The sequence below is a fragment of the Rutidosis leptorrhynchoides genome, chromosome 7 (genome assembly GCF_046630445.1).
Source record: "Rutidosis leptorrhynchoides isolate AG116_Rl617_1_P2 chromosome 7, CSIRO_AGI_Rlap_v1, whole genome shotgun sequence".
NCBI classification, from domain to species: Eukaryota; Viridiplantae; Streptophyta; class Magnoliopsida; order Asterales; family Asteraceae; genus Rutidosis; species Rutidosis leptorrhynchoides.
Window position 1 is genome coordinate 21700387 of NC_092339.1, and position 25379 is coordinate 21725765.

The following is a 25379-nucleotide window of genomic DNA, read 5'->3' on the forward strand; positions in this document are numbered from 1 at the left end:
TATTTCTGTACATCTAACTGTGGACAACTAGTTGTAGGTTACTAACGAGGACATCTGACTTAATAAACTTAAAACATCAAAATATATTAAACGTGTTGTAAATATATTTTGAACATACTTTGATATACATGTATATATTGTTATAGGTTCGTGAATCAACCAGTGGTCAAGTCTTACTTCCCGACGAAGTAAAAATCTGTGAAAGTGAGTTCTAGTCCCACTTTTAAAATCTAATATTTTTGGGATGAGAATACATGCAGGTTTTATAAATGATTTACAAAATAGACACAAGTACGTGAAACTACATTCTATGGTTGAATTATCGAAATCGAATATGCCCCTTTTTATTAAGTCTGCTAATCTAAGAATTAGGGAACAGACACCCTAATTGACGCGAATCCTAAAGATAGATCTATTGGGCCTAACAAACCCCATCCAAAGTACCGGATGCTTTAGTACTTCGAAATTCATATCATATCCGAAGGGTGTCCCGGAATGATGGGGATATTCTTATATATGCATCTTGTTAATGTCGGTTACCAGGTGTTCACCATATGAATGATTTTTATCTCTATGTATGGGATGTGTATTGAAATATGAAATCTTGTGGTGTATTATTATGATTTGATATATATAGGTTAAACCTATAACTCACCAACATTTTTATTGACGTTTTAAGCATGTTTATTCTCAGGTGATTATTAAGAGCTTCCGCTGTCGCATACTTAAATAAGGACGAGATTTGGAGTCCATGCTTGTATGATATTGTGTAAAAACTGCATTCAAGAAACTTATTTTGTTGTAACATATTTGTATTGTAAACCATTATGTAATGGTCGTGTGTAAACAGGATATTTTAGATTATCATTATTTGATAATCTACGTAAAGCTTTTTAAACCTTTATTGATGAAATAAAGGTTATGGTTTGTTTTAAAATGAATGCAGTCTTTGAAAAACGTCTCATATAGAGGTCAAAACCTCGCAACGAAATCAATTAATATGGAACGTTTTTAATCAATAAGAACGGGACATTTCACAAGACCTGAATCATTCTTCCCGATCACCTTATTAAGACATCTTGCATCACAATCACTTGAACTGGAACCTGAAACACAAACCCGTTTACGCTTTTGAAATCCATGAGATTCTAACGTCGCCTGAACCTTATCCAAAGAGATCGTAATCGAAGAAGGTATACCAATTCCCGATCCCGACTTAACGACGCTAGAACTGTTGACACCTGCCTTAATACCCGTAACAACTGGAGAGGAAAAACCAACATCGTCCTCCCCACCATCAACCACTCCGTACCCGATACCTGTACCCAAAACCTCACCGCCACTAACAGGATCACCCAAATGACCATCTGCAACAAGATTTCCCCCTCCTGGCATCAAATCTTTTATAACCGAGTCATTAACATCTTGTACAAAATCAGCCAAGACACATGCAGCCTGAATTCTCTCAACGATCGATACATCAGAAATTTCAGAAATTTCATTGACCTAAATGTGGCCAGTAACCAACGAATCATCAATCAAAGAAACAGGAACTAGCTCGTGAATATGCTTAACCTGAGAAGTTTCAACAAACACATAAACAGATCCAAACCCTAACAATTCAGGCGAAGAATTCGCCACTTTCACCACCGATCCTACCCTGCTAGCAATACCTCTAAAATTATCCAAGGAAACAAACTTCGCCGAAAAACCCCTTAACTCCACCCAAACATACCTATAATATGCCTCAGCCTTTGGAGTGAACGGACCCACCAAATCGAAACCAGAATCAAGGCCCTTAGAAAGAGCATTTGAGTATGAATCTAAATCAGCACACTCAACCACACCTTCAAACGACCCCAATCTTCTAAAATTAGAAACCTTCGCTTTACATTAGTCAAGAATACCTAGTTTATCTTCCATCAATGTAGACGAGTCGACGCATAGAACACAATGGGATCTACAATACTTATTTTCTGTATTTGAAAGGTTTCATATTATTGAAATAATTTTAATAGTTAATGATAAATGAATGCGCGAGTGGTTTAGTCCCCCTGGGTGATACCAAACTGCTGTTAAAAAAAGGAGTTAATGATAAATGAAATATATATTGTTTATTAAATATAGTTTCTTGCTGAAAAGAGTTTTTGGGCCAACATAAGTCAACGCAACCCGTTTGATCGTAACAAGACCTGACACATCACCTAACTTGTGTCTATTTTACCATCATGCATCATATCTTCATAAAGCAATCTCGTTATATATTTATATAGGTCTGAAGTTGTCGCCACTTGAGTTGATCAATGTGAAGATGTTTGCACAGCAGGTGATTGGACTTGCTGAGTACAGGAAGAGCCTGTGTGATTACATTGTTTCTAATATCAAGCTTTTAGCACCTAATTTGACTGCATTAATTGGTGAAGATGTTGGTGCCCTTTTGATGTCATATGTCAATAGCCTTAAAAATCGTGTTAAATACAATGCATCAGCAAAGGATAAGAAAAATACCGTTGAAGATGGGGATGCTGCAGAACCTAAAATCGAGAAAAAGCGTTCACACGAAGAGAAGGTACAACTCAATGATAATGACAAAGAAAAATTTGTTGATGCGGATGATGGTAGTGAAGTTAAGGCGAAAAAGAAAAAGATATAACTAATCTTGTGATAGTGAAGATTGATGTTTATTTTAATGTATAGATGTTGCCTCGACTTGAACTAATTCCTAAAGTAGATTAAGACCAGCTTGGTTAACGGTTTCACATCATGTCTCTTGTGTAATTGTCTTTTGTTTGGACTGTTTCTCGACCAAAAGGTAGTAGTATCTGCCTCGGATTGGAACAAGATTTTGTTTGTATATTTGAACATTTGAGTTAGCGTATCGATTATGATTACCATGTATAATATCGTCTCAATGATATCTATATCACAAAATAAAAGGATTTAGGTATCATATGTAACTGAAAATTTTGTCCTGCATTATCATTTGCTGCCAACCGGCTTAGCGCACATAGTTCGGTTAATAAAATTTATTAAAAGTCAGATACTGAGTGGGAATAGATCGAGCATGAATCGTACATTTATCCTGCATCTTGAGGTTTTGACATCCTTTTTTTGGGTAGTAAGTTTATATCAGAGATGGCTGTAAGACCTTGTAATAAAGGGATTTGAAGCATTGTTCAGTGATTAATATGGGCTTGCAGCTAGAAGAAATAAAGTGTGAAGAAGTAATTCAAGTAATGATTGATATAGTAATTAACAAAATATTTGTGGAAAAATGGCTGGTTGTAAATATTCACAAAGAAAATGGATGCGAGTCTATCCCACATTGGTTTGATGTAAATAATAGAAGGCACAGAAGGATCTATATAAACTAAACAGGTGTGGATGTTGAAAGGTAAACAGCCACTTAGTTAGCACAAAGTGAACTATTCTTTCGCCTTTTACTAAACAATACCATTCATACGCCTATTTTTGTAGTCCCTTTTCTATTGAAAGGGCTCCAACCTATTTTTTCAGCTTGAAATTTTATTAGCATGTTGAATATATCATTTTATTAGACCACTCCCAACCATGACACCGTCATGGACACTTCCTCAGCGCCACATCAGCTTTCTCTCTCCTCATTTCTCACCACTTCCTCTCATAACACTCTCAGGACACATCATTGCCAACCATGACATACTTCCTCCCAATCACATACCCCACAAAATTAATTAAATAAGTAATGTACAAGGTTGTTTATGCTAAAGTACAAGTAAATAAAGCAAAGAAAAAAAGAAAGAAAAAATGATCTCGTGCTGGAAGATGCTTGGGGAAGAAACAGATGAGGGCGAATCTTGTGAGGGCGGACTGAGGGCTTGGGAGGGCACACCAATGCCAATGGAGCCCTCGAGGAAGAATGGTGAGGAAGGGATTGAGGGCGGACCATTGGGAGTGGTCTTATGATAATTAAGGCTTTGGTAACTGACGGTGATTTTTCAATGCAGCCCTGCATTGTCTGTCCATTTTGTCTTAGACCAAACCGTTAATCATCTGATGCTTTAAAAGATTCCTTTTAACTTTAGAAGCGAATCCATTAAACTAGAAATCTTTATTTTGCCATCTTTAGAGTTCAGATAGTCATGTTATGTTTTCTTGTGTGGTGTTTCACCTTTTTCATGGGTTCAAAGCAAGTTCGGGTAAAGAGTCACTCATAAGTCTGTTAATAAGATACTTTTTCTCTTTTCCTGCCATCCAAAAGCAACTACACAAATTCTTTGCAGTGCTCATAAGATTGTGGCAGTGTGATCTCATGCTTTTTTCATTATTTACATTATATTAGTGTATTAGAATATAGAGTATGGACTTACCCAACCCCATTGTATAGATGAATTCGGTTCATTAGAGTTTAAATACGTGATTATGGTTTCTGTTGTACTCTATAAATAGTTATTAATGTAATATATAGTCCGGGTTTCTATTATTCTACACATTAGTGGCATATCCAAAAATCATAGTCACGATGTCACTATTAAAAACTAGAAAAAAAACTATACAATGATGTGACTCAAGAAAAGAATTACACAATCCAATAACGCCAGTATCTAGAAGCCAATTTTATTTTTACTCTAAATGGTTTATTTCACTGCTAGCACGTGCTATTAGTCATAAGATACTTTGCCCGCCCTGTGTTCGTCATAAATAAATATATTTCATTGAGTATGTAACACTCCAATTTAATTAAGGTGTTATTTTAATAATGTTGGTGTTAGTTAACTTAATTTTGTTGATAAATGGACTTAACTTGTGCCATTAAAAAAGGACTTAACTTGTAAGAAAAAAGACTTGGGCCCCGTTTGTTTTTTTCTTTATTAAGTCATTTTGTTTGAATAAAAATAATTAAATGACGAATATTAATTATTGTTTGTTTTTTTGACTGAATAACCGTCTGAATAATTGAATTTACTAAATTAACCTTATATGGGCAGTTAAAATAGCAGTTATTAAATAAAATATTGAGGATTTGAATGGAAATTAACATTTCTTTTGAAATCTAAATTAAGACGTGTATTAATTAATAAGTTCAAAACAAACGCCTCTTAATATCTTTTCATATTAAGTTCTATTCTATTAAGTCGATTAAGTGAAAAACAAACGGGGCCTTAGTATGCAATGTATAGTGTGGGACATGGTAGAAAGTAGAAATACGGCTTATATTACACAGAGTATTTTCTAAATCTGGTCATTCTTCTCATTTGAACACTTAGGGCCCGTTTGTTTTTTTTATTAAGTTCTTTTGTCTGAATAAAAATATAACGTATGAAAATACTAATGACAAATATTAATTATTGCTTTTTTTTTGACTAAATAACTTTCAGAATAATTAAATTTACTAAATTAACCTTATATGTGAATAGTAAGAATAGCAGTTATTAAATATTGATGATTTGAATGGAAATTTACATTTCTTTTGAAATTTAAATTAAGACGTGTCTTATTTAATAAGTTAAAAACAAACGCCCCTTAATATCTTTTCATATTAAGTTATATCATATTAAGTCGATTAAGTGAAAAACAAACGGGGCCTTAGTGTAGAAAATTGAAAGAAAGTGGGTATTGCGGGTGTAGGTGACAATTTTTGGAGAATCAAATAAGAAACCTTGACTTTATTGTGGGCGTAGGTAGCGATTATCGAACAAGTCTCATCACATGGGTAGGAATGATGACGGATTCAATGGACATTCGGGTGCTCCAGTCTATTATAGTGGATATGTATATACCAAATGAATGATGCTTATTTGATATATACACTATTACACATATAGATATATGATGCATATCCGTATGATCCTGGTGGGCTTAGTTTTATTATTAATTGGGTCGGAACGTTTAACGGGATAATAATTGGGTTGACTGGTTCGTTAGAAAAAAACAAGATGGTGAGATTGAATAATTACAAAGACATACGGTTTCCAACAATTGTTTATTTGCATGATTATCTAAACGTTTGTTTTACTATTGGTGCTTACTTTACCAATGGATAAATTGGATCTACTTTGGGACGAGCAATTAATGGGCCGAGTGATTGTTCAAGAGCTGGGTATCACGTGGATATTAAGTCTTCAAGAGTTTGAGTCGAATGCAAAGTCTTGGATGCTTATCTATTCACAATTTTATCGTTATGTTTGTTTTTGTTTTAGCATAATAAAAGGACCATGTAGTCGACTAGTCAGATAGTTTTTTGATGAATTATTTTGTTGCGTGAAATAAAGAGACCGTGAGGGTTTTCTTGTTAACTTGAACCGAGAAGGTTCTGTGTTTTTGTTCAACCGAGAAGGTTGTATTTTTGTTTAAACTGAGAAGGTTTAATCAATATCTATCTTTCTATTTAGCCATCGATCCTTAATTCCGCATTATTTGGTATCAGGGCCAGGTTTAAACAGACTCTACCTCGAGTCTATGTCATCGGTACTTCCACGTGTTGTTGGACCCGCTAGAAACCTTTCTTGAATCTGAATTCCCATATTGTGCATTTGTGACTTATCACTCTCCTTAGGAAACACTATTTTAACATTTATCAAGCTAACATCCAACATACTTGACAATGATATTAGCCGTGACTTTTCAAAAGTAATCCCCCCATGAAGTGACTTTTGGACCTGATTATGTAAATCTTTGATCTGCTCCGATTCTTCAAAAGCCACGAAGGAATAATCTTGAAATTTAATTTTTATATCAACATCTTCAAAAGTGAAAGTTGGAACATCTTCATTATACATGGTGTTGAATTCAGTTATTTCAGCACCCGCTACAGAATCTTCTTCTTCCTCGGTGTCATAGATAGGCTCGGTATCTTCTGCCACAAAAGGTTCAGGAAGATACTCCATATTAAAAACTTGAACAACCGAATCAACAAAGTCATCCGGTTGAGGCTTTCTTGAAAATTCAAGATTTTCAAGCTTCATCTCTATATTACGCAAGAGATGTTGCATGTCTTCCAAATCTTGAATCTTGCGATTCAATCTCTCAAACTCTGCTTGTTTAGCCATGCCTGGATTCTGATACCAAATAATGCGGAATTAAGGATCGATGGCTAAATAGAAAGATAGATATTGATTAAACCTTCTCGGTTTAAACAAAAATACAACCTTCTCGGTTGAACAAAAACACAGAACCTTCTCGGTTCAAGTTAACAAGAAAACCCTCACGGTCTCTTTATTTCACGCAACAAAATAATTCATCAAAAAACTATCTGACTAGTCGACTACATGGTCCTTTTATTATGCTAAAACAAAAACAAACATAACGATAAAATTGTGAATAGATAAGCATCCAAGACTTTGCATTCGACTCAAACTCTTGAAGACTTAATATCCACGTGATACCCAGCTCTTGAACAATCACTCGACCCATTAATTGCTCGTCCCAAAGTAGATCCAATTTATCCATTGGTAAAGTAAGCACCAATAGTAAAACAAACGTTTAGATAATCATGCAAATAAACAATTGTTGGAAACCGTATGTCTTTGTAATTATTCAATCTCACCATCTTGTTTTTTTCTAACGAACCAGTCAACCCAATTATTATCCCGTTAAACGTTCCGACCCAATTAATAATAAAACTAAGCCCACCAGGATCATACGGATATGCATCAATATAGATATATAATCATATAATTACATTGACTTTAGATTTAGATCCCTTTGTACATATCTCTTAGCATGGATTATGTTTACATTTATATTATAGTGTTAAAACTTTTAAATTGAGTTGGGCCATGCTTGCAAGTAAGGTTGGCTTGGAGGCCCATATCAAAGTTTTTTAAAATCAAAATAAAAACTATCGTAAATTCGTAACATATGAAGTTAGGGTTTTTTTCAAATTCCTTTTACCTACCGCAGTAGTTTCCAGCCTACGATTTGCTCACACATAATCTAAGGTTTGTTTTGAATTCTCTAATGGCTTGCTTTGAATTCTTTAGTTGCTTGTTGGGTTGAGTAAAAATATGAAATTTGTGAAGTTAGGGTTTTGTTTTTCTTTCAAGATTAACTGCAAGTGTTTAAATTTAGTATTTGTCAAATTCTGTGGGTTGAATAGATTTAGAAGAAAACCTTTATTTGAAAAGGTTAAAATTCAAAGGGATTAAAGAGAATAAATAAACTATTATCTGGTCTTACAATGCTAATTTTCGTTAGCTTTGGTTGTGTTTGTATTAGATTATTTTAGTTTATTCTTGTGTAGTACATTCCGATTACCTATACAGCTATACTAATACTAATATCTGGGTGCTAGTATAAGCATACATGTCCTTAATATGCATTTGTCCTTAATATGCATTGTAAGTTTCCAATTTAAAGCTCATTGGCTTTCTACAATCTGCTGAAATTTCCCTTACTACTTGTAGTTGTTGTATTACCGATTTCGTTTTTACTGATTAACATATGCAGTTTGTTAGTAGTTTCAGCTGATATCCCTTTTTCACTTTCAAGTTTCTGATTGATTAGCAATATACCAGTGAAAATAGAAAGTATTTGAAGATTTTTCTTATATCATTTATCCATTAGTAAAAAGCAGGGTTTAGGGCTCTAAATGTAGGACTCTATTAATAATAGTATTAAGCCTATTGTTTATATTTCAATTTAGTATGTCCTGATTTTTTACAAATTTTTGCAGCTTCTTGAGTGAGAATGAATGCAGACGGCGATAGACTAAGCAACTTGTCTGAAGATCTCATCATTAAGATACTCTCTTTTAACGACACCAAACAAGCTGTGAGAACTAGTATATTGTCATCTAGATGGAGGAATATTTGGAAGTCAATCCCACATCTCGATTTATCTAGTGATGACATTACTTCACTACTCAGATTCTCTTTGTCTGTCACTCATGTTTTGTCTTCCCGCAATGATGAAATAGAGTTGTCATCTGTTAAACTTAGTGTACGTGGAGGATTCAACCAACCGTTTTTCACACCAGTTTTGAGCTATGCGTATTCGCACAATGTCCAAAAGATGACTATTATATGGTCGTGCGAAAATCATATTGAAATACCGCTTTCTCTTTTTATTTCCCGGTCTTTGAAAGATCTGACTTTGATTGGTTCAAGTAGATATAATCATCCATTTTGTAAGATCAAATCATCTTGGGACCTACCAGCATTAACGACGTTGCATCTTGAACATGTCATTTTCAATTACGAAAATCATGACGAGTATGGTGGTCTTTTCTCTCAGTGCCTTAACTTGAAGAATCTTACCTTATATAACTGCACCGTAAACAGTCATTCTTCTGATGCTAAGATGGTTGCACATCACCTAAAGAATCTCACAGTTGTAAACTGCAAAGGACCTCTTTTGATTTATGCACCCGAATTGTCCTCATTGATGTATAGAAATCCATATTTTTATCGTTTTTCAGCAGATGGTTTGTCTTGTTTGGAGAAAGTGGATTTCTATATGTCTACTCCATATGATGAAGATGGATATTTTGTTATACAGATTCTTCAACAATTCCGTAATGTCAAATTTCTTACGCTTGGTTTGGAAATCGTAGAGGTATTTGGTCTTTCATTAATGTTTGTACGTGCATCTATCATCACTTCACATCACTTATTCTGATTTATATATTATTTTTCAGCTTCTATCTGTGAACTTAGTCTCAGATATACCTTCTCCATTTACCAAGTTAAAGAGTATGAAGATTTATCCAGGGTGGGAGAAAGGAGAAAAGAAAGTAAACATCCCTACAGAAATAAAAAACTTTCTGTTAAATGGTTCCCCAAATGCTACTGCCTCGATTTACTCACGCGAGGTATGTAGTTTCACAATTAATAATATTTTATATGATGATAAACAGGGACTAATGTTCATTATAAACATGCAGGATGTGAAAGCGTTGAAGGATGCCACATCAGCACAACAAATAATGGCCAAATTGCAGAGGCTGCTGGTGCGGGAGAAAATTAACTGTGAGACGAATTTGAATGTGCAAGGAGAGACACAACAGATTGATGAAGGGCAACATGATGAAGAGGAAATTTCACAGATGAGGAATTGTTGGACTGATCTGTTTGTGGAGATTAATGAAGAAAAAGATAAGATTGATGAGATTTTGTCAATGTTGGATCAGATTCATGAGTTACTGAAAGGGCTTCCAGCATCATCAAAGAAGGAAAGAACTCAGGCACAATTTTATAGTTTACACGTGGAAGCAAAGAATGTTATGAAATTAATGTTGGATTATTTGAAGGTTAAAAGTGGTGGGAAGGTGTCTGCATTCATGAACATGCTATAGCATCACAACTGCCGCAATATCAATTTGTAAGTTTCTAGTTTCCGTATGCTCTAGGTTTATAAGTTTCATGAAAATTTAAATGCCAAAATAATTGGTTTTATTTTTATTCGTTTTGCTTTCAGGTTTTTGTTATCTGTTACCCCGAATGTAAGTCAGAAATTGCTTGTGTAAACTCGAATGGTAGAAGTTGTATGTTAGATGATGGTTAGGTGATTTTGAGTTTTAAGTATGTAATATGTCAAACTGCGACTTTTAATTTGCTAGTTCCTGTTGTTGGGACTTAGATTGTTAAATACTTATGTATGTTTCACTACTATGCTAGTTCCCGTTGTTGGAAAGTGTATATCCCAAGTTTTAGTTTGATTATTACTGCTTAATCCTTTTTTCCCCCCCTCCATCTTGGTTGTTGATTGTGAATCTTTATATGTGTGTGATGAAGCACGTTGAGAGTGAAAATTAGCATTTACATAATACATGGATTATCATATATTTATGCCTAGTACGTGTTATCAGTTTATAGTTTGCTGATGTGATACATTCTAATTTGCCATTATCATAGCTTTGAAGGTGACATCATTTACTACTTTCACTTGAGTTGGTTTTGGTTAGTTATGTTTTTCATAGTTAAATAATCATAGTCAATCCTATTAAGCTTTTAATTAAAACTAGTGAAATGAACTGTGGAACCACGGGTTTGTTTAAACAAAACAGTTTAATGATATGTTTTAGGTATTAAGTGAACGTAAATGCTAAAGTCATTTAGTCTAATGACCCGTGGAACCACATAGTTCGACTAAGAAACTTGTCAGCTAAACATTTCATCAAACACCTAAAATGCATATTAAACAATCAACATCCAATCATAAGAGATAATATTGGTTGTCATTAATAAATAATTAAAATTATTTAAAATTATTTAATTTTAATAATTAAAATAATTATTAATAAGATTTAATAATAATAAATAATTAATAAAATTTAATTTTAATTCAAAATTATTTAGACTAATGACATCATCTACTATGCTTAAATTTTTTTCTTTAATTTTTTTATTTTTTTAGACAAATGAATTAACCTAATAATGACATTATCATTATAGGATTTTAATAGAAACTATAGATAGCGTCTATATTGTTCAGGAGGTCAGAGTATATGATTTTAAATTGTAAAGGCCATGTTTAGTGAATTTTTTGCTAAGGCTCATGCCTTCTTTAAAGGCCTTCGGTATTCCATCCAATAGTCTGGCCAAGCCTGTTGAGCTGTTTTTATTTCGTTTTGTACCACTTGGTTGCTTCATCGATTTGATGTAGAGATGAAACCAAAAACCGTTTTTTTTCCAACCATTTTACAACCAACATCTGATCATTAAAGATGAAAGTGTCAACCAAAACAATACAACCATCGAAAAATAGCCTCGCAACTAGAAAACATACCCGAACTAGCCTACCAACTAGCCATGGATCCTCCCAAAAGCTTGTATCAACGCCATCTCCAATTGTTTTTACGAACGACTTGCTAAACTCTTTTCCTTCACTATCATTAAGCAAACTTGCACGAACAATATTCAACCTAAGTACCAGAGTAGTAGAGTAACCAGTCGGCATTTTGGAGAGTCGGCATTTTGGAGAGTCGGCATTTTAGAGTTTCTGACAGAGAGTTGACCCTCATTACCCAAATGCTTTTAATAACTCAAGTCCACAACGAATTGGTTCGGTTTTAAACCTCAACTACTATTTTTCCATCAAAGCCCAAATGTTCCCTTCAAGAGACCCGATATTTAATCCTGACCCCGTAAGGAAGAAGAATATGTGATTTTTATACACGTAAACACAATCAATCATACTATAATGATTTAAATTATGTACATCAAGTATTAACACTCATAATTCCATTTACAAAAGTTTTATTTTATTTTTTACATATTAATTAAGTTGAATTTTTTTAAGACTTTTGTACAGATAAAATTTTAGAAGCTTATCAAACAAGTCTCATCAAACGGGTAGGAATGTTAATGATCATCCGACACGATGAATATCCGTCCACTCTGATCCTTTATGCTAGATATGTATAGACTGAATAAAATGATTATTAGGTATGAATATAGATGTTTAACGGATTGGGTACCAATATATTCGTTTTTACACGATACTTTATATTATTATATATATAATCTGTAATATATAATATTTATATATCTATATGGTATAATATATGAAATACAAAATATAAAATAAAATATAAAATATGAAATAAATATGAATATAAAATATAAATTTACTGACTTCAAAATTATACATATAGTTACCAAGTTAAATAAAAGTCTTCATTTTCATCTCCTTTTCTTTTATTCTTTTTTTAAATGACAATTTTGACATCGAATACTCTCATTTGTCACTCACGCACACGTTCGGGCGAAAACTCGAACCGCTAACCAGGGGACATCGAACCACAATCCATACGGGCATGTGGTCGAACCTTTATCCCATCGAGCGGGCCGGTAAAACCTCTTTATATGGTCAATATACACCACCGCTATTAGTGTTCAATTAGTTTAAAGAAATCAGGGGCATCCCTAAGGATCGAACTCATGACCTCTCCCTATCCCATTACACAAAGTACATGGGGTAAACACTTGACCCTTATTTTCCGGCCACGACATGGCCGATGGGCCTCTTCATTGTTTTTTTTTTTTTTTTTTTTTTTTTTTTTTGCTTTCCTCCTTCACCACCTTCTCATATCCGGTTACTCTCACGGTTTATCGAACTTTTTTGGCGTACTTTCTTTCGAGGATGGTGGTCACAGGCGATGAAATCTTCGGCTTTTTGTGCTCCGGTGTGCTCGGTGGTTTGTTTGTTTCGACCTGTTCTAGCTAACTGTGCAAGGTACATTTTGCGTTTTTCCGGCGGTGAGCTCCTATTTTCCGGCAAGTTTATTGTTGCAGGCGGCGAGTCTCGTTTTCGAGGATCTCTAGCGAGATCTTGTCGGTAAGTTTATTGTTGCAGGCGGCGAGTCTCGTTTTCGTTTTCATGGCGTCTCATACTTTTTTATTTTTTTTATTGATTTTTAACCTACTTATTGGTAAGAGGTCAATTCGAAAGCAATCTCTCTAGTCATAGAACATTAAGAGGGAGAACTTTCTATACTCATGGGTTATTTTTCACTTTTGGTAGAGAAATGACTTTTCTTTATTTTAGTATACGGCAAAGATTGTTTACATGTTACATGTCCATACTTCACTTTTGTGAGATTGCGTTTTGTTGTTGTAGTTTTATTTTTCACCAAATAAAAAAAAAGTTACCAGGTTATATTAAATCGGGCCTTGGCCCATGGATGCATCTAAAGTTTTTAAAAGTGATCGTAAGGTACTAAAGTTTTTTTTTTTTTTTTTTTTTTTTTTTTAAATCTTGTTACCTACTCAATCACAATTGACGATTAGCGCTAACACGTAGTCACTTAATTCTCAAAGGTAAGGTTAGTTTTGAATTCTCTACATCCTTGAAACTTATCTGTACTGTATGATTATCTTTAGTTGTTTGCTGATCGACTAAAGTATGAAATTTGTAAAATTAGGGTTTTTTTTTTTTCTTTTCTTCTTGTTCAAATGTATTTAAGTTTAGTATTTTACAGATTTTGTGGTTTGATATCTTCTCTCACTTTAATCGTAGCCAAATTTCATTAGTTTTGTTTGTGCTTTTCTGTTTGTGTTAGATTATATTTAGTTTATAGCCTTTTTCTAATAAAACCCTAACCGTGGTGCATTCAATTTTCTCATTTCGCTTGCTACTTGTAGTTGTTGTACTCCCGGTTTCGTTTTTACTGATTAACATAACTGAGAACGTTAAGTATTTGAAGATTTTGCATATAACATTTATCTATTAGTAAAAAGTAGGCTTTAGATTTTCAAATGTTGGGCTCTATAAATTAAATCAAAAGTTAGTATTGTAAGAATGAAATTGGTGAGTCGGCATTTGTTTTGATGACAATGCCAAATTTCGTTAGCTTTGGTTGTGCTTCTCTGTTTGTATTTGATTATTTAGTCCATTCATGTGTAGTACATTCCGATTGGCTATACTAAAGCTCAAATAAAGCTCACCAGAAATTTCTCTTGCTAATTGTAGTTATTGTATTACCGATTTCGTTTTTACTACTGATTCCCCTTTTACTGATTAACATATGTAGTTTGTTAGTAGTTTCAGCTTATTTCCCTTTTTCACTTTACAGTTTCTGATTGGTTAGCAAAATATAAGTGAAATAGGAAATATTTGAAGATTTTGCTTAACATTTATCTTTTAGTAAAAACTAGGGTTTAGGGCTCTAAATGTAGGGCTCTATTAATAATAGTATTGTGCCTATTGTTTATATTTCAATTTAGTGTGTCCTGATTCTTTCTTTATGTTATTAACTTGCAGCTTTTGAATTGAGAATGAATCCAGAAGGCGATAGACTAAGCAGTTTGTCAGACGATCTCATTATTAAGATACTCTCTTTTAACGACACCAAACAAGCCGTCACAACTAGTATATTGTCATCTAGATGGAGGAATATTTGGAAGTCGATCCCACATCTTGATTTATCTAGTGATGATATTACTTCATTAAACATATTCTCTTTGTCTGTCCCTCATGTTTTGTCTTCCCGCAATGATGAAATAGATTTGTCGTCTGTTAAACTTGGTGTACGTGGAGGATTTAGCCTACCGTTTGTCAAAACAGTTTTGAGCTATGCGTATTCGCACAATGTCCAAAAGATGACTATTATATGGTCGTGCGAAAATAAAATCAAAATACCTCTTTCTCTCTTTATTTCCCAGTCTTTGAAAGATCTGACTTTGATTGGATCAAGTAGACATAATCGTCCACTCTGTAAGATCAAATCATCTTGGGACCTACCAGCGTTAACTACGTTGCATGTTGAACATGTCAAGTTCAATTACAAAAATCATGACGAGTATGGTGGTCTTTTCTCTCAGTGCCCTAACTTGAAGAATCTTACTTTATATAACTGCACCATAAACAGACATTTTTCTAATGCTAAGATGGTTGCACATCACCTAAAGAATCTCACAGTTGTAGATTGCAGAGGACCTCTTTTGATTCATACACCTGAATTGGTCTCGTTGATGTATAAAAAACCATTTTTTAATCGTTTTTCAGCAGATGATTTGTCTTGTTTGGAGAAAGTGGATTTCTATATGTCTAGTTCATATGAGGAAGATGGATATTTTGTTATTCAGATGCTTCAACAGTTCCGCAATGTCAAATATCTTACGATTGGATTGGAAATTGTAGAGGTATTGGGTCTTTAATTAATGTTTATACATGCATCTATCATCACTTCACATCACTTATTCTGACTTATATATTATTTTTCAGCTTCTTGAATCATCTTTGGGCATAATTCCAAATATGCCTTCTCCATTTACTAAGTTAAAGAGTCTGACGATTTATCCAGGGTGGGAGGAAGGAGAAAAGAAAGCAAACATCCCTATAGAAATAAAAGACTTTCTGTTAAATGGTTCCCCAAGTGCTACTGTCTCGATTTACTCACGCGAGGTATGTAGTTTTACCTTTAATAATATATTATGTGATGATAAACGGGGACTAATGTTCAGTATAAACATGCAGGATGTGAAAGGTTTAAAGAGCAAATTTGCCTAGATAAGGAAATGTTGGACTGATCTGTTTGTGGAGATTAATGAAGAGAAAGTTAAGATTGATGATATTTTGTCGATGTTGGATCCGATTGAAAAGTTACTCAAAGGTCTTCCAGCATCAAAGAAGGATTGTATGTTAGATGAAGGTTAGGTGATTAATGTTTTGAACTTTATAAGTATGTAATATGTCAAACTGCGACTCTTAATTTGCTAGTTCCTGTTGTTAGGACTTAGATTGTTAAAGTATTTATGTATGTTTACCCTACTATGCTAGTTCCCATTGTTGGAAAGTTTATTTCCCCAAGTTTTTAGTTTGATCATTACTGCTTAATCCTTTGTTTTATCTTGGTTGTTGATTGTGAATCTTATATGTGTGTGATGGGGATCATCAAGAGTTAAAACTAGCATTTACATAATACATGGATTATTATATATTTACGCCTAGTGTTATCAGTTTATAGTTTGCTGATGTGACACATACTAATTTTTGCTTACGATTATCATAGCTTTGAACGTGACATCATTTACTACTTTCACATGAGTTGGTATTGGTTAGTTTTGTTCTTCACAAGGTAAATAATCATAATCAATCCTATTAAGCTTTTACTTGGAATACACACTGTTCAGGAGGTCAGAGTATATGTTTTTTCGTTGGGCATCAACATCAAAACTGTGCCATAGTTTTCAGTCTTACATCTGGTCGTCTCAGCCTAAGCTGCTGACGATGAATGACTAACGTTTACAAGATCGGCTTTGTTTAGGTGTGGCTACTAAGCGTATTAAAAAAGCCTGCTATAATGGACAAGATATTTTGTGTACGCAGTTTGTTGGTTTTTTTTTAGTATTAAACTAGATTTGTGGTTCGCGCGATGCTGCGGTTTTTGTAACCAGTTTGGTGATGATATAATTGTGGATACACAGGTTAGAGGCTAAATAATATGTTCTTGTATACATTACTATGTTCCTATATACACCGTGCATACATATTCAAGAGGCTGCATACATATAATATTCAAAATACTGCATATTGCACAAAACACGAACATCATATTCGATTCTCAAACAAAAATGACCAAACAACCTGAGAACAACAAATAGAAAGCAGTTTGTAAGTATCCATATATATCCACCAACTTAAACAACAAAATTAACGATTTAAAAAACTTTCAACTACAGTTAGGAACGACAATTTTAACCTGAACTAACACAAATACTACCCAAAACAACCTGCAATAAGAAGAAATAACAAACATGTTAACATAAAACAAATGCAAATTTCCATTACAATGTAAACAGAATACTAAACCCCGAAGCAGGTCACATTTGCCTAAATCAACCAAAATTCAACAGCGTCATTTGAAAAGATAGACTTTAAATACCTTTCAAATCCGTAAACTTTTACCCTTTATTAAAATTATAATGAACAACTAATCCATTTTCGCAACAGCAAAAAGTTGTGAAAACTGTTAACGAAACACAAATAAGCACTACAACGTAAGGAAAATTAACACTTACAAATTAAATCTAAATTCAAATGTAATATGAAGAAATATATACCAACAACAAAAATATAAGTAATCAATTTTTTAGCTAACCTTTTTGCAACAAAAGGCATACGATATCAATTAAAATGAACTCAAACAAATGATAAAAGTTACCTGAGAACCCGATGAGCAGGCGAAGGTGATCGTTGTCTGGGCTTATTAGATCTGTCTCTCAATAAGTTATTCTTCTTCTCCGTCTTGCCTTACGCAATTGCAAAACCCTAATTTGTGGGGAATACGATCGAACACACTTAAGTTGAAGCATATAGCAATAATGATTCCGATTCATCCATTCAGAATTGTCGATAGAAATCATAATAGCCTCCTAAAATATCAACCCAACCAAGTTTGATTAGATCAATCTATCTATATTTTGAAGATATAATACAAACTTTTGACTAATTCAACACTGGTTCCATGGTTGCAGAAGGGTCAGCTAAATACGATGTCAAGATTGTCCATCTGCTTCCTAGGTGCAGGCTTTACTCTTGACTTTCTTTTTGCCATGCTAAAAAATTGTGATAATCTTTATTAAGCAAAATGAGTAGATGACCCACTTACATATAAAACTATTTGATAAAATACCAATTAATTTTAATTGTGATTATCAAATTGGAGATGTAATTCCCTGAAAAAATTCAAGGGACCAATCAGAGCACGACATGTGACGCGACAATCACATGTGATTGAAAAATAATTTATTTCTCAAAAATAAAAATAAAAAATTCAAATTTTTTTTTTCAAAAAAGATTTTTTTTAAAAAGAATTTTCTTTTTCTTTTCAAATTTTTTTCGGTTTTTAAATTTAGCCTAATTTTGACCGTGTTTCATTGTAAATCAGGTTACTCGTATATGAGTACGTTGACAACGTAAATTTGGAACAATGGTTGCATTGGGAGGTTGGACCTATCAGCCCTTTAACTTGGGATATTCGAATGAAGATTGCAATCGGGACTGCAAAAGGGTATGCTTTTTCTAACCATAATTGTCTCTTAAATGCTCCATTGTTCAATAGCAACATTATTTTCATTTGTCAACTATAAAATAAGTATTGTCACCTAAAAATCCATGAACAGTTTTGTTAAACCCACTCCTTTAGTTAGACCTAAAAGTCAAACTGTGCCTTCAACCGTCTACGCGCTGTAAAAACTATTAAAACTAACAATATTCAGTTTTATACTACATAAAACTCAACAATTTCATTTGATCATAACTCTTCAAATCACATTATAAATAACCTAAAAATGCACACCCAAATAATGTTTATCTAACTACACAGCAACAAATGAACCAAGAGAATCTAGTTAAAAACAAAATATAGTTTTTGTTGTTGCTTACCCTTCCACTCTTTGTTCATAAGAATTTTTTCACGCATCAAAAGAGTAGCAGCTTCTCCATTCAACAGCTCTGAAGCGTTTGGGTACAACAAAAGTTGTCGAAGGATCACCTCAAACACGTTCACCAAGTCTATAAACTTATAACAACGACATATCACTTACTTTTGCTTCAGAAATAGGAATTCCATGTTAAAAAAAAAGAATATAATTATGTATTACCGAACATTGGCTCCACGTCTGATTGATCACATCCAAGCAAACTGAACCAATCCTGACAATGAAAACTTGTGAGATATACGTGATACGATAAAAATTATATGCGTTTTTTTTTACAGCTAACCGGTTCAAGATCATACACTTAAACTCACATTTCATCCACATTTGGGTGGTAAAGTTTATTAAAGAAATTGATAGTTGGAGATTTATAAGGGTATGCATCTTGAAGTACTACTCTTAGCTTCTACATACCTCCATCGTACACACCTGCATCATAAATAAATCTTACCAAGTTCATACGTGAATCTGTCTAAGAAACACCAAACGTCACAAAAGAAAAATTTGGGAAAAAAATAAAAATAAAATAAAACTTAAAAACCATGTTCCAAGAATTAGACAAAGTTAAAATCTCATAATATCCTCTTCAAATCAGTAAGATAACCATCAAAAGGTTAAAGAAAGTTAAAGATCATATAAAAAAAATCAGTATAAAAATAATTATAGATATGATGAACAAAATAACTAAGATAACTTACTGTGACCGGGTCCATGAAAACGTACACTTGAAAAAAGTCAGCAGTACACTTGAAAGTTTGTGGTAAAATGTATCTTTTTACTTAGCTTACTGTATTTCACACGAAAATAGGCAAAGACTAATTTAAACTAACATGCACCTCAAATCCATCTTTAATTTTTAGAAGCACTTTCTATTGATAAGAAAAAGCAGTCAAAAGGCATATAACAAAGTGTACTATATGATTACAAAAACTACAACATTACAACAACTTACAATTTTAGTATGCTGATGCAGAAGGCTATATGCATTAAGAATACATTTTACTGAGTTTCTACTCGGTTGACTGTGTCCATGTATGCAAAGGGGACACAACCCGACAAAGAACTTGCAACCACACTTTCAAAGTCCGGTTTAGGGCATGAGTGGCATAAAACTTCTAGTCATTCTGCTAACTCGACAAAGGGGACACAACCCGAACTTTGAAAGGGCGGTTTAGGGTGACAAGTTGCAAACCGGACTTTAAAAGTCCGGTTTTACTAGTTTTGTAAAAAATAATTTGAAATTTCTAGTTTTGTAAAGTACTTTCCAAATATTACTATTCTTAAAAAAAATTCTTTAGTTTTAAGGGAATTTTTAATTGTACGTTCACGAGTTGAGTTTTTTTTTTTTTTTTTTTTTTTGAAATGGTAGTTTCTGAAAAGGTGTGTACAAAACATGGATTTTTGGAAAAAATATTACAAAACTAGTAAAATCGGAGTTTGAAACGCCGGTTTGCCACTTGTCATCCTAAACTCGCGTTTGAAAGTTTGGTTTGTGTCCATGTCACCCCAAACCGGAGTTTGAATCCGGTTTGCCTATGTGACATTTTTTTTTTATAGATCTTATGCTTTTGAGAGAGTGATCTTTGAAAGTCAAATAAAATCTATAAAATAAATTTATTAGAAAATGGTGGACATGAATGAACTTGATTTGCGTAATTTGTAAGATGATGGAGATGATGAAATAAAAAATTACGGAGTAATAAATTAATGAAGAGGAGTACTTGGTGCATGTTTCAAGACAATGATGTATGTTACACGAATCGATGAATACATATTTTCAAGACAATTTAAAATTTAAACTTACTATATTTGTTAGTATACATTTATATTTTTATGATTAAAATTATCATACAAGATCTAAAAAAAATGTCATAGAGACAAACCGGAGTTTCAGACTCCGATTTGGGGTGACATGGACACAAACCAAACTTATAAATGCCGGTTTGGAATGACAAGTGGCAAACCAGAGTTTCAAACTCTGATTTTACTGTTTTTGTATTTTTTTTCGAAATTCCTAGTTTTGTAAATACCTTTTCAAAAAAAAAAAAAAAAAAAAAAAAAAAAAAAAAAAACTTCACAAGTTTGTGTTCATGTTTGATCTTTTTTTTTTCAAAGGGCAAATTATGTTATTACATATAAAGCAATTTACAAGACTGGATAGCGCGACCTGATTAGTCACGTTACTATTCACTCCAATTTTTTTTAAAGGAACTTTAGTTTCTCCACAATTAATATTTAATATATATATATATATATATATATATATATATATATATATATATATATATATATATATATATATATATATATATATTAAATTAGGCAACACAGCCAACACTAAATTAAGGCAATATGTATTTATAGGAAAAGAGGTGATGCTAAACGATCTTTGTTTTTTATATTTGTGTCTTACGTAAATTGAATTTTGCTTAAGGGTTATTCTTTTGTGCAAGTATTTTTAACAATTGAATTATGTGAATTTGATTTGTTAAGTTACAAAAGATTAAATTATGCGAATTTATTTTTGTAATATTTGCGCAGCGAAACACGCTAACCATTCTTCTTGTTAATATCAATAAGGGTTAAAATACATTGCAGGGCATCACCCTAACCCAAGAGAAAATACAATTTCAACTATCAATCGTTGTAATATCCATCTTCTGTAAGAACATATAAATAGGACGTGAATGATACTACATTCATGTATGTTTTTCAAAATTTCAAACGTCATTCCAATAGATTAGTCAACGCATAGAATCTTTGGAGGTAGTCATTAATTGTTAATGTTGCAGCAACTGTTTGTTTTTCTGTTAATATATCAGATGTCTTTTACTGTAAAATCTTAGGGTATTGCTAAATATACCGATGAGAGAGAAGATGCATGAAAATTCATACCATATAAAAAAAATAGTCAACTTTTACCCACTGTGTTTGTCAGCTTTTTGTTGTGGGCTTCCTAGAAAATTACATTTGCTTTTTATACAATCAATACAACTGTTCTTATTGTAATTTATTTAATTTTAAAAAACGATTAAATGTATGTAAATGTAACATGTAACTAGAATTTTTGGAAACAACAAGTAATTAAATTAGGGATGACAATGGATCTAAAAAAATCCGAGATCCGCGGGTACCCGCACCCGTGATGGGCGGGTAAAAAAAATCTTTACCCACGGGTGGGCGATAGATGTAATCTTGTACCCGCTGACGGGTCGCGGGCGGGTGATGGATGTATTACATCCGTTGCCAGTTAAATTCGATCCGAGAATCCGATATACCCGTTCGAAGAATCCGTGGATATACCCGTCAAATAATCCGTGGACATACAGTGAAGAATGCATTCAACCGATATTTGCTTGTATTATTCAAACATTTAATAAGTACCTTAATATTAAATTACTTAAAAGAAGTAAAAAGACCATGTGCATTTTGCTTTTTGCATTACACAATTACACTTATCTATGGTTGAACATATTGGGTTTTCAAGTCTTAGAGTCTTAGTATACCATGCACACCCTTCTCCAATTCTCTCTTCAAGTTTTCAAGAAAGTTTAATTTCCTTTCTCAATTCTAACGTAAGTCCACAAAAATTATTTAACAAAGTTTACATTACAATAGTATAATCTCAAAACTCAAATCATGTTTAGAAACTCATACTACTATATTAGTTCATTGACTTCAAAAATTTTTCAAACAATAACACAGAAATTTGGTGATCGATCACTATTGAATTCCAGTAGTTTGATGCGTGCAAGTAGTACTAGACTACTAGTATAACGTATTTTGAGTAATTTAATATAGATACGAATGTAGCACTATTGTATGAATAAGATCCGCGGGTAAATCTGTCGCCCGTGGATATCCGCGGGTACGGGCGTGGACCTAAAATTAAATCCGATAATGAAGATCCGCGGGTTGACGGGTTGACAAAAAATCTGCGGGTAAGGGTGATGGATCCAATGGATCCGCATCCACGACCCGCGGGTGCCATCCCTTTAAAACTTCTTGCTTTTAAGTAATCTTTATATATATTTGGTAAAAATTCAGTGGCGAATCCAGGATGAAAACCCAATGGGGTCCTAAATTTTTTTTTTATCGAAACTAATTATATTTTAAGGGTACTTTAGTGGTTGTTTACCTTTGAAAATCATAAATTTTTAAAATATATGGGGTCCTATAGTTAAATTTAGTGGTATCCCGTACAATTTGAAGAGTAGATAGTGTAAAAAAATTTATTTAATGGGGTCATGGGACCCCACTTCTCATAGAGTGGAGTCGCCACTGTAAAAATTAGTAAAATAACAATAAACACACTAGCAAAATTATACAAGCATTAATCATAAAAAATACAAAATTTTAACCGGGTGTGTATCACCATCATCTTCATCCTTCATCCTTGTATCATTGTAAGACCCTTTATATCTTTTTTTCTTAATATTTTCTTTTTGTCTTTGTATTTTTTAGTTTGGCTTCATATATTGAGTCAGTAGCATGAATGAGTTGGGACGGAGGTGGTGGGACAGTAGTAATAGTCAACAAGTTCGGTGTAATAGTCAATTTTTAAAGTTCGGTGTATTGATTGCCAATAAGTTTGATGTAACAATCAATTTGTTAAGCAAGTAAGACAGTATGACTATTTTCCCATTTTTGAATGGTCCCGAGGAGCTTCAACATTATAGAGTAATCACAATTGCCCTGATAAATGATAAGAAACATTTTGTCATGGTGGAATTACAAGGAGAGTACCCGATGCCACGTATTACACCTTTTTGGAGTCCTCGCAATATTGACCCGTCTTCAGCTACATGGGAAACTATTTATGGGTCGTGTCTACAACTGTTTACATAATGTTATCCCCGTGAAAGGGAGTTTGTTGATCAGGATTAATTATTATGTTATGATTATATGTTGTGTTCTTTAAAATTTTTTAATTTGTTATTAATATAATTATAAATTGATTAAAATGTTTTAATTACCTAAAATATAAATAACAAAGTACTTTGTAATATAATATGGAAAAGTCAATCATTATCTTATTATTATGTATAAAAATATTAGGTGATTAAGTAATCATTAATAAAATAATATTAAAAATAATGATTATACATAATAAATAAATAAACAGTACGATTATGTAATTATTAGGTGTAGTTGGGTAGATCTAGTAAAAAATATGGGTGGATTTAGACAACCCCAAATCTTATGACGTAGTTGATTGGCTTGAAAAAGAATAATATTAGATTAAATTATTTGGTTCATATTTAATTGGTTGCAAATAAATTTAAGAGTAATGCTTAATCAACCTTTTAACCTACCAATTCAACCTACCATTCAACATACTCAATGACATAATGACACATCGAAGATCTAAGATTCATGTCATTGAGAGAGAATTAGTAGAAGACATGTGTCATGATCCTATAATATTACGAGGATTAGTAGGATGAAATGATAGGTTGAAAAATCATTTTCCTAAATTTAATAATGTAATATGAAATTTTGAAATACCCGATCAAGAAAATTTACAAAATGGAAAATTTTTCTTTTAAAACTGGACATATAATTTTCATAGTTTATCAAAGCACATTTGTCTCTTTTATTAACAAAATTTTTCCCGTATCGTGTCTGCTATATTATTATTATATATTATTATTATACTATATAATATAATAATAATATAATTACATGACTGTAAATTTTATTTACTTTGTACTTATATGTTAGCATGAAATATGTTTTATATTTTAATTATTATTATTATTATTATTATTATTATTATTATTATTATTATCCTATACACCAATTAGCATGAGTGAGTTACTATCTATAAGGGTTGAATAGTAATTTCACTCATTATAATTAGTGGAGTTTATTGTTTTTTTAATAACAACTATTTTAACTTCTTAAAAAAAAAAAAAACTAGCTACTTTTTTATAACCTTTTTTCACTTCTTTCCCTATTTTTTCACTACTTTTTTCACTTCTTTTTTCACCTCTATTTTTTAATTTCTTTTATTTTTGTAACATTTAATTAACCGAATGTTAACTGTTTTTTTTAAACGTTCAGAGTTAACTGATCGTTAACTGTAGTGACCCGAACTTTTCCATGTTTATATATATTGATTAAGATTGATATTTACATGATTAAATGTTTTCAACATGTTAAGCAATCAAACTTGTTAAGACTTGATTAATTGAAATATGTTTCATATAGACAATTGACCACCCAAGTTGACCGGTGATTCACGAACGTTAAAACTTGTAAAAACTATACGATGACATATATATGGTTATATATATAGTTAACATGTTTTTATTATAAGTATGTATCTCATTAGGTATTTTAACAATGAGTTATATACATAAAAATGAGACTATTAATTTAAGAAACTCGAAAACGATATATATAACGATTATCGTTATAACAACGTCTTACTAGGTACATATGAATCATATTAAGATATTGATACACTTGGTTAATTATGTTAAATGATAAGTAAATATATTATTAAGTGTATTA

General features: G+C 32.5%; 2 protein-coding genes and 1 long non-coding RNA gene across 7 annotated transcripts; 2 read left to right on the forward strand and 1 right to left on the reverse strand.

The window, feature by feature from the left end:
• Positions 1-7801: 7801 nt before the first annotated feature.
• LOC139857267 (putative F-box protein At1g49610) lies at positions 7802-10632 on the forward strand. Its single transcript, XM_071846002.1, has 5 exons — positions 7802-7919; positions 8654-9534; positions 9617-9790; positions 9863-10299; positions 10396-10632. Exons 2-4 carry the CDS (start codon positions 8668-8670, stop codon positions 10271-10273), a joined length of 1452 nt encoding a protein of 483 aa, XP_071702103.1. The 5' UTR covers positions 7802-7919; positions 8654-8667; the 3' UTR covers positions 10274-10299; positions 10396-10632.
• Positions 10633-13678: 3046 nt separating this feature from the next.
• On the forward strand, positions 13679-16224 carry LOC139857268 (F-box/LRR-repeat protein At3g26922-like). Of its 3 annotated transcripts, none has more exons than XM_071846003.1 (4): positions 13679-13739; positions 14683-15563; positions 15646-15825; positions 15898-16224. In XM_071846003.1, exons 2-4 carry the CDS (start codon positions 14697-14699, stop codon positions 15928-15930), a joined length of 1080 nt encoding a protein of 359 aa, XP_071702104.1. In that variant the 5' UTR covers positions 13679-13739; positions 14683-14696; the 3' UTR covers positions 15931-16224. The 3 variants fall into 3 exon arrangements, with proteins under 3 accessions (XP_071702104.1, XP_071702105.1, XP_071702106.1); XM_071846004.1 differs by having other exon boundaries at positions 13688-13744; XM_071846005.1 differs by lacking the exon at positions 13679-13739 and adding an exon at positions 13785-13822.
• A 789-nt stretch (positions 16225-17013) lies between these two features.
• On the reverse strand, positions 17014-19893 carry LOC139857270 (uncharacterized). 3 transcript variants are annotated; one of them, XR_011762444.1, is made up of 6 exons: positions 19813-19893; positions 19175-19289; positions 19026-19077; positions 18808-18936; positions 17585-17795; positions 17014-17153 (listed from the first exon to the last, which is right to left on the reverse strand). It is a non-coding gene; the product is annotated as an uncharacterized lncRNA (long non-coding RNA). The 3 variants fall into 3 exon arrangements; XR_011762443.1 differs by lacking the exon at positions 19813-19893 and having other exon boundaries at positions 19175-19802; XR_011762445.1 differs by lacking the exon at positions 19813-19893 and having other exon boundaries at positions 18808-18943; positions 19175-19802.
• Between the last annotated feature and the right edge of the window lie 5486 nt (positions 19894-25379).